At 39.3% G+C, this 10,879-nt stretch overlaps 1 protein-coding gene across 1 annotated transcript in view; it reads right to left on the reverse strand.

Annotated features, from left to right (window-relative positions):
- The window catches only part of rngtt (RNA guanylyltransferase and 5'-phosphatase), a 261,175-nt gene extending 250,450 nt beyond the window's left edge, over positions 1 to 10,725 (reverse strand). Inside the window, exons 1-3 of the mRNA XM_048596726.1 lie at positions 10,721 to 10,725; positions 9,654 to 9,789; positions 6,650 to 6,721 (exon numbers count right to left, since the gene is read on the reverse strand). Of these exons, the coding sequence (XP_048452683.1) occupies positions 6,650 to 6,721; positions 9,654 to 9,789; positions 10,721 to 10,725 (213 nt within the window). The remainder of the gene's footprint in view (positions 1 to 6,649; positions 6,722 to 9,653; positions 9,790 to 10,720) is intronic.
- Positions 10,726 to 10,879: the final 154 nt, after the last annotated feature.

Consider the following 10,879-nt stretch of genomic DNA (forward strand, 5'->3'; position numbering starts at 1 on the left):
GACAGGGACAGACAGATCGAGACTATTTTCTCCACTACTCCCAGCACTTTGTTCAGTGGCATTCACAATCCCAGTCGAGTGTGGAGGAGATTTATACAGTTATTGCCAAGGAGAGAATTTTACTCCTGAGAAAAGATTGGATAGGTTGGGTTGGTCTTCTTTGAAACAGTAACCAGACTGGAGATTTAATTGAGGTTAATCAAATTTTTATGAGGGTCCTGGATTGAAGGAATAGGAAGACCCCAGTTCCTGTAGCACACAGAGGTCAATTACTAGATTTAAACTAAATGGTATCAGAATTTTAGGGAATTGAGAAATTGCTTTGCGCTCAGGGAGTGATTGATGGTTGCAATTCACTGCCTTATAAAGTGTTGTGATCCCAGCTGATGGTAATACTGAACAAGTCTCGTTCCAGAATGACATTGAAATTGATAGAACACAAGTTCTAGTTTTGCAAGTTTTACAGTGGTGGTCAGTCACTCAACATATTCACAAGTATATCAATTCAGTTTTAACAAAAGCACATAAATTTGTTACACAAAAGAAAAGACTATATATGTATAGACTCTTTGGAAAAATCTCATCATAAATAAAATAAATTCAAATCTTTTTCCCAGCAAAACCCTTGACAAACATTTAACCAATGAAGGATTTCTATCTTCATTTTATAACTCCCAACTGAAGTGATGAGGTTGCAAGCGTATTCTTACAACAATTTTCTGCACATGCATCATGAGATTTTCTCCCCAACATGCAGCCAACCAGGCTAAGACACCAACTTTTCTCACTAAGACCTAAGAAAACCAAGGAACTGCAGACCAGTAAGCCTGACATCGGTAGTGGACAAGTTGGAGGGAATCCTGGGGGACAGAATTTACATGTATTTGGAAAGGCAAGGACTGATTAAAGATGGTCAACATGGCTTTGTGCATAGGAAATCATATCTCACTAACTTGATTGAGTTTTTGGAAGAACTAACGAAGAGGTTTGATGAGGGCACAGGACACGATCGCTCTGGATTTCAGCAAGTTATTCAACAAGGTTCCTCATGGTAGATTGGTAGACCACATGGAACAGAACGAGACCTAGATATCTGGAAACAGAACTGGCTGGAAGGTAGAAGACAGAGGGTGGTGGTGGAGGGTTGCTTTTCAGACTGGAGGCCTGTGACCAGCTGTATACCACAAGGATTAGCACTGGGTTCATGGCTTTTTGTCATTTGTATAAATGATTTGGATGTAAACACAGGAGGTATGGTTAGTAAGTTTGCAGATGACACCAAAATTGGAGGTGCAGTGGACAGCAAAGAAGGTTACCTCAGAGTACAACAGGATCTTGATCAGATGGGCCAATGGGCCAAGGCGTGGCAGATGGACTTTAGTTTAGATAAATAGGAGGCGTTGCATTTTGGAAAGGCAAATCGGGGCAGGGCTTATACACTTAATTGTAAAGTCCTGGGGAGTGTTGCTGAACAAAGAGACCTTGGAGTGTAGGTTCATTGTTCCTTGAGAGTGCAGTCACAGGTAGCTAGGATAGTGAAGGAAGTATTTGGTATGCTTGCCTTTATTGGTCAGTGCATGGAGTATAGGAGTTGGGAGGTCATGTTGCGGCTGTACAGAACTTTGGTTAGGCCACTTTTGGAGTAGTGCATGCAATTCCGGTCTCCCTGCTACAGGAAGGACGTTGTGAAACTAGAAAGGGTTCAGAAAAGATTTATGAGGATGTTGCCAGGGTTGGAGGCTTTGAGCTATAGAGAGAGGCTGAGGCTATTTCCCCTGGAGCTTCAGAGGCTGAGGGGTGACCTTATAGAGATTTATAAAATCATGAGGGGCATGAATAGGGTAAATAGGCAAGGTCTTTTCCCTGGGGTGGGGTGTCCAAAACTAAAGGGCATAGGTTTAAGGTCAGAGGGGAAAGATTTTAAAAAGGGACCTAAAGGGGCAACTTGTTCACGCAAAGGGTGCTACGTGTATGGAATGAGCTGCCTGAGGCTGGTACTATTACGACATTTAAAAGGCACCTGAATGGGTATATGAATAAGAAAGATTTAGAGAGATATGAGCCAATTGCTGGCAAATGGGACCAGATTTGTACAGGATATCTGCTCAACATGGACGAATTGGATCGAAGAGTCTGTTTCCGTGTTGTATATCTCTATGACTCTGAATAAAATCAAGGGCTGCTAGGACAGCCTTCGACTTCAACCAAAATTAGGCTACATTTCTACTGGGATGAAGCTGTTCATCTGAATTCAGCCTGTTTGTAAAATGTGGCGCTCTGTTTTTTTGTAGGTCACAAAAAGCTCAATTTAGTAAACACTTAAGCAATTATCTCACCAGATAGCTTCTTTTTTCATTAAGCTAAAGACACATGATTTTTTTGGAATTGTTGTTTTGATCCACTGCTCAAAAAAGTTCTTGACCCTTATAAAGCAAGTCACCTGCACAGAACTAAAACAAAAAAAAAACTTCTACTCTAGAATCAAATTCCCAAATAATATCTTGTAAACTTTCATCACCATATGAAGGAGACAGGTATCTTCTTTATATTTAAAATGTACATGAACATGCACTTCAAATACTGTATTCCAAACTGTAGTCTGCAAGGCTATGGACCAGGAGGTGCATAGTGGGATTAGGCTGGACTGCTCTTTTTCGGCTGTCATTGGAATAAACTGATTGAGTGCTGCAAATGTCTTTCATATATCTTTAAAATGTGTGGTAGGGGACATGTTAAAGGACTAGCAAGGAAGGTCCAAAAATCCAGGTGTTCATGTCAAATTAATTACATGGTTTGAATAAATAAATAATATGTATTAATTGATTGTTCTTGACTACATGTGAAAAAGGAAGCATTGGGACTGGGATTATAGTCATTGGAACGAGGTCGGCCAGCTGAAGCTCACCGAATACAAGTTCCCTGATTGGACCAGATTAACAGCCCCAATCAGGGAGCCCTGGTTTGACATATACAAAGGTGAATCTCAGAGATACATGTATGCTGATGGATCCTCAACTCGACAATATGACCATCTCTCTCATCTCCTCCACTATTGCTCATTTATCTGGGTGTTGTTTCTTATATCCAGTACTGAATGAGCAGAGATTTTCTCCAACTGAACACTGGAGCAACTGCTTTAGTCTTCCCAAACACTTCAAAAGTCTGTTCCCTTGCTACCAACTCCATTACTCTCCCCGATGACAATCTGAGATTGTACAAGTCTGTTCACAACCTCAAATTCATGGCTGCACTTAGACTGCCTATTTCTACTTCGAACACCACTCACTTTCACAATATCTGAGCTATCCGTTACTGAAACCCTTATCCAGGCCTTCGTTACCCGGAGACTCAACTATTCTGATGCACAGTTGACTAGTCTTCCACATTCTGCCCTCGCCACACTCAAAGTTATCCAAAACTTGATTGTCCATGTCGTCACTCATAACAAGTCCCTTGCCCCCAACACCCTGTGTTCAGTGACCCACAGCGGCTCACGATCTTAATTTTAAAGTATCTGGCCTCTTGCACAATTCCAACTAGAATTGCTCCACTGCTGATGACTATGTCTTCAGTTGCCTAGGCCCCAAGATCTGGAACTCTCAGAATCACCCAAAATTGTTACGTTGCAAAAGGCAGCTATTCAGGTATCAAGCTCTTCAAACAAGCATCATTTACCTCATTTATTGAGATATAAAAACAAAACATTTCACTATTCAAGCACAGAGCTTTGCTAGGCATCATAATGACTACATCAGGCTGGCCCAAGGGATATGGACTCATTAGTACGCAACAAAAAACCAACAAACCTAAGCATGGTGTCATTTTAACCCAGTGTTGATGAACCAGATTTTATTGCTTAAACTGTTCATTCTAGCTCACCTGGTTTCACTCTTCAGGCCCAGTTCATAGAAATTGTGAAGCTACTTCACAGGCACTAGCTTTACAGAATCCAAATAAATCATCTCCAAAGTGAAATAAAAAAAGAAAACAATAGAAATACTCAGCAGATTTGGCTTTCAACCGGTGCAGACAGAAACAGAGTTAATGTTTCACACTAAAAGCTATCTGAAGCATTAACTCGTCTGGTCATGGATGTTGCCTGACCTGTTGTCCCAACATTTATTTTGCTTTCAGTTCAGATTTACAAATTAGTAGTATTTTCCTTCCAAGTGTCTTCAAAAAATGGTGCTCAACTATGATCAACCGTAAAGAACATCAACAGAAAATCCATAAAAAGGTAAAAGAAAGGAGAAGTAGAGACACCAAGAGCATCTCAGAAGCAGTCAGCACGTCGTTTGGAGAGCAGAGTGATCTTTTTTTTTCCTTTCTGTCTCTGTGGGATTTAATAACCTCACAGCATATTGTAAAAAAGTGGTGCTACTAAACACATTTGTAATCTGTCCTATCTCAATTTTCTCAAAACACAAAATCCTAAAACCACACATTTTTCACTTTCTTACATCCATCATTATTATTCTAAACCTCTGGCAACAACAGAAATTGCTTTTTCAACTCCAGCTGTTCATGTACTTACAAAAATTCATCTCCAGGATGTCCATTTCAAAATGTTAAATAAATCCTTGATGGTTGCTGCGGCATCACTTAAACAAATAGCAGCTAAAACAGCATATATTTTGATCTGCTTAACTATTGAATTTATGTATATTTCAAAACTATCGTTGAGGGGGTAGTTTCATGATATCTTGAATTTTGTAAAATATTGGCATACATTGAGAATACCCTCCATGTTGCATGGCACTATCACTGTGCTAAATGAGACAGACTTTAAAAAGATCTAGTAACACAGACTGGGCATCCATGAGGCGCTGCAGGTAATCAACGGCAACTGAATTGTACTCCAACACAATGTGCAACTTCACGGCCCAGGATATTACTCAAACAACATTACCATCAAGACAGGAGACCGACCCTGATTCAATAGAGCGTGCAGGAGGGTATACCAGGAGCAGCATCAGACATAACTAAAAATGAGGTGTCAACTTCACAAAGCTACCAAACTGGACTACTTGCATGCCGAATAGCATAAGCAACAAGTGATACACAGAGCTAAGAGATTCCACAACCAACGGATCAAGTCTAAGCTCTGCAGTCCTGTCACTTCCAATTATGAATGGTGGTGGATAATTAAACAATTCACTGCAGGAGGCTCCACAAATATCCCCATCCTCAATGATGGAGCAGCCCAACACAGCAGTGCAAAAGATAAGGCCGAAGCATTCGCAGCAATCTTCAGCTACAAGTGTCAAATCAATGACCCATCTCAGCCTCCTCCAGTGGCCCCCAGCATTAAAGATACCAGTCTTCAGCCAAGTCGATTCACCCCATGTGATATTAAGAAACAGTCAGAGACACTGGATAGTGCAAAGGCTATGAGCCTTGACAACATTCCAGCAACAGTACTGAAGACTCGTGCTCCAGAACTTGCTGCTCCCGTCACCAAGCTGTTCCAGTACGGTTACAACACTGGCAACCACCAGACAACATGGAAAATTGTCCTCTATACAAAAAAGCTGGACCAATCCAACTTGGCCAATTACTGCCCCAATCAGCCTACTCTCAATCATCATTAAAGTGATAGAAGGCATCATCAACGGTGCTATCAAGCACCTGCTCAGCAATAGCCTGCTCAGTGGCGCCCAGTTTGGTCTCTGCCAGGGACATTCAGCTCCTGTCTTCATTACAGCCTTGTTTCAAACATTACCAGCTATACATTTCCCTGCAAGCCACTCAGCATCCTGATTTGGAAATATATCACCATTCCTTCACTGTCACTGGGTCAGAATCCTGGAATTCCCTCCCCAAGGGCATTGTGGGCCAACCTGCAGCAGTTTAAGGGAGGCAGCTCACCACCAACTTCCCAAGGGCAACTAGGGACGGGCAATAAATGCTGGCCAGCCAGCGATTCACACATGCCACAAGTGATTAAAATAAAATTAAGAATGCTACAGTATTTATACTCCAGCAAAGACAATTTTAGCATAATCTTTCATGATTAAATTATCTGACTCGTACTAATCACTTAGCAGAGTCAGGTTTTGATCCTTGAGGTCCAAAATTGATATCTGACTAAATTATATGGAAAACTCTTGTCTTCCCCAAGTAATTGCAATGAGATCAGACTAAAACAATCATGCTGACCATCACAATCTATCCAGTCCTCAATTACCTCAAGGTCAATAACATATCCGTCCCTTGAGCCACTGTCCCCTACAAGCTGTATCACTGTCATGCCTCAAAATAAAAAGTTATGTTTAAAAAAAAAAGCAGTTGTTGGAAAAATAGCATATCAGACAATTCAACTTGAGGCAGTTCAAACTGCAGTGATGATGCGCATTACCCATTTCGCATGGAAGTCTTTCCGATTGGGATTGTTTTTCTTCGTGGAACATTAAATTTTAATGTCTCATGTTCTCACTTGCAGATACAAAAGGTAAAACAAGTGTACTGGAAGACATGAAGCACATTTTAAGCATTTCAAATGCTTTTCCAACTTGAAATTCACATTATGTTCCACTCATTAGCGCTCAACACATAAATCTTAACTGAATTCTGTCAACCGACCACATGGTCAGAAATTAAATAACAGTGGCGTTAAAGAAATAATTGTACATCAAAAACTGGTACTTACACTAAACTTTACTATGTCATAAATCAAGTACCGAGGAACAGGTCTTCCATCTACTTTGTCAATGATCATTTCCTAGAAATACAAAAAGATAAACAAGTAGATTTAACATCTTTACATTTAGAGATTTGGTAGACAAGCATTCAAAAATTAACTATTCAAATGCTACTTACACTACAGTCAGCTTACAATAACGAATTTCCATGAATTCATACCAGTACAAACCAAAATGACACTGAATGTACCACATCCCCTCACAACATACATACACATTATTTTCTGGTACTCATTATTAGGTTGTTTAGTAGCTGTCTAAATCAAAGACACTGTCTTCCATTCACTTTTCAAAAACAAGCTCCTAAAATACAGCAATGGAACACAGATAATTCATCATTAAGCTGTAACTGGTCACTACTTCAGAATTGTTCACGAATGTAAATACATCAATCAGCTTAACATTGATAAATTTTACAAATTATGCAGTTTCATTTCTCACTGGATGGTCATTCTTTATTACCCTAATGTGGGGGTAACAGCGTTGAAGGTAACAACACAAATGGCTTTCTCATGTTACTAATGCCCAGCTTTACATGTCAGTAATGTGATTTGCTATTTGTGCTGTTACTGTCATGTCAATCCAGTAGTTAGCAAATAAAGTTAATTGTGAGTTTGTCTATGCTTTTGCTAGTTGCAAAACAAAAACTGGAAATCTAAAGTACTTGAAAATGTTGACAATGTAAAATGATTCTCAATATGAAAAACAACCCAAACTGTTCTTGCTAAGAATTTCAAAGTAGCGACTACGTAGCACAGCACTGTCATTGTACTTCTATATTCTTCTACACAGCTGCTGACAACAGTAATTAACAAGAGAAAGTACTGCATTCCTCCAAAAGCCCAGAAAGGATTTCACAGATTTCACTAAATCTTGCACTCATCCTCCATCAACACAAGAATGGTTTACAGACAATAAATCAGTGCCCTCTCATTTAGAAAATAGTCTTTTACCCCTCTGGCATGTACATTAGCAGAGTAGGAGACTAAACATGCAACCTACCACTTCATAATATGGCATCCAGGTGTTTCAACAAATGTACAACTGGACGTGCATTATGTATTTCTTCTACATGCAAACTGAAAAATTATCAAGAGCAAAGCAAGCAGCTCATTGACCCAGAATAGTCCCAATTAAAACCTGAAAATGTAATTACTATTATAGCAAAGGAAAAAAATTATTTACCGCTTGAAGTATGCAAACATTCATACCAAGGAACAATTGATTTGAATATCAATATTCACACAATTGGAAGTATTAAATCAAGAAAAAAAAGTATAAGTTTCTCTACTTGTAATGTTGGCTTTATATTCTCTTTAGTTAATACAAACATTAGTGCAGTGATTTTTGGAAGGGGTCAGGCTCAACAGCCATCCCATCTGTGCCACCTGCTGCTGTTCACATATTAGATTCATTTCCAGTAATACACAAGCCAGTAGCTACAGCATGCTTACACCCCACACAAATTGACAGTCGCATTGATCACGATGACATTTCAATTTTGTCAGCCTTCCAATTGAGCCCAAACTTCAGTTACACCGCATATAATTGGCAAACAGTGAACTGCATGGTATTCTTCACTGTAGTTATAAAAGTTTGCACTTCAGTCCTGCACAAGAGTCAGGATACATTGGCTTCAGCTTGACGACTCAGAGTTTTTGTCTAGCTATGCTTCCATTCCTTCTAATTTTCTCCCCTCACTTTTAAAATAAAAGTGTATACCCTCTACGATGATTTTTGATTAATGACATTTAGAAATTAATGCAAAAAGACACATCTGAAAAAGTTAATTTAAAAGAGAAAATTAAACAGCACACAGGAGGGTTCGGGATCAACCTAAAATATTTTAGGTGCCAAACTTGATGGAGTAATGGTACTCCCATCATGTTGTGAGGTTCAAGTCATATTACGGAAACCTGAGCATCCAAGCCAATACTCATCTCTCAAGCAACGTCATAGACAGATTGTCTGGCAGTATCATGGAGAGAAACAGAGTTGACATTTCAAGTCAAATATGATTCTTTGAAAGTGAAGAAACAGATGGAAGTGTGGCACTGTTTAATATCGGTCTCCTCCACAGGGCAGAGACTAAATGCAGATTGAATGATTGTTTCTGCTTGGTCTGCAAGCATGAGCCTGACCTTCCAGTTGCTTGCCATTTCGATACACCATCGTGTTCTCATATTCATATTTCTATCCTAGGCCTGCCACAGTGTTCTAGTGAAACCCAATGCAAGTTTGAGAAAGCGCACCTAAACTTCCAAACAGGCACTTCACAGCCTTCTAGACTCAACACTGACTTCAACAACTTCAGACCATTAACTCAGTCCTCCATTTTGATATACCATCCTACCCCCAGAACTACAAGTTGTTTTCATGTTTTGTTTCCTGCCAGACCTAATTATTCTGCTATTAACACCTACTCTAGAACTATGCTTTATCCCTTTACAATAGCTATTAACACTCTTTAGCTTTTATTCTATGACATTTCTCATATCTAAGCTCCCTAGCCCCTTCACCATTCCTTGAACTGCCCTTCTGTTCAACTTGCTCCACCTCACCTTCTTCCAACAGCATAAAACTCGACACTCATCCCTCTCTCATGAATGCCGAAGAAAAGTCAAACTGGATCCAAGACAGAAATTCTGTTTTTCTCTCCACAGATGCCAAGAAATTTCTCAAATACTTCCTGCTTTTATTTCAGATCTCTTGCAGCTATAGTATTTTGCTGCTTGGTTGTTAATCTCACTGAAATTTGTTAGACATTCCTTTGCTCAAATTTCCCTATATTACAACAGCAGCCACACTTCAAAAGTATTTCATCAGTAATTAGAATCCTTTTCGATCCTTTTATTGTCACTTAAAGAAAATGAATGACAATATGGAAAAAAACAACAGTAATGTACTTTTGTCAAAAATATTGTCACTAAAAAAGGCAAAAAGCTTTCTTACCCCATCCAAAAGGGTGCTAGTCAAATGAAGACGCAGATCTTTCCGAAGAGGAAACTCCAGGTTTGCTACATGAAACGCCGAATTGTCTCTGTCAATCATGTATACTTCATCCTTGCCATCAATAAGCATCATATACCTACAACAACAAACAATACACATTAGTATTCTGAATGATTAAAAGAATTTCCACTTCATCAAAATTGCTCAAAAAGGAGCATCAGCAGGATTGCTCAAAAGAGAAATAAACTAAAACTTAATTCTGGCCACTACAAGCAGGTTTTTTTTTTTAAAAATGGTATTTCTATTCTTATATGAGAATACACTTTTGTTTACATGCAAGTAATTTCAGTAATTTTGGTTTGAAAAATAGCCAGCTATATTTCTGCACAGTTCAGCAAATTTGTCACATTTAGTCATCTTTAGAAAGAAAGTACCAGTGAGTGAGTGGGTAATAAATACTCAATATAAAAAACTACTTAAAAACAGAAACTCAGCAAAACTGGCAACATCTGTGGGAAGAAAGCAGAGTTAACATTTCAAGTCTGGTGACTCTTCAGAGTGCTGCTCAGTTTCTCCTGCAATTTCTGTTTTTTTGTTTCAGATCTCCAGCTTCCGCAGTTCTTTGTTACATCAAAAGCTACCTATTTGTCCAAAGCAAGATTGACAGATTACCACTTAAGCTAGCTGTTAAGCCACAGTTTCTTGATCAAAATTACCAGAAGGAATTTCTTCGCCCAAAGAATACATAGCCTGTGGAATTCTCTGCCACAAGAAGTGGTTGAAGCCAACACACTGAAGGTTTTAAGGGGATTAGATACAGTTCTTCAAACTAATGGGATCAAAGGGTATAGAGAAAAAAGCAAAAACAAGGCACTGAAGTTGGATGAATGGCAGAACACGTTTGAAGGGCTGAAAGGCTTCCTCCTGCTCCTACTTTCCCATTCCTGCACACAATGTTGCTATCAATTTCCTACAATGTCACTGAAATAGACCATCCGCAATTCTACATATCCAGCATGTTATATAAACATAAATCCATTCTTTGCAGAAATAGGGGCATAAAGTACGTCATTTGCTCTTTTGAGACTACTCCACCATGTAATAAACTGACATTTTCCCAGCCACCATCAGTTTTGAGGAAGGGTCACCGGACCCTAAACGTTAACTGTTTTCTCCTCCACAGATGCTGCCAGACCTGCTGAGCTTTTCCAGCAACTTTGTTTTTG

This window comes from Rhincodon typus, chromosome 5, assembly GCF_021869965.1.
Source record: "Rhincodon typus isolate 14 chromosome 5, sRhiTyp1.1, whole genome shotgun sequence".
NCBI lineage: Eukaryota > Metazoa > Chordata > Chondrichthyes > Orectolobiformes > Rhincodontidae > Rhincodon > Rhincodon typus.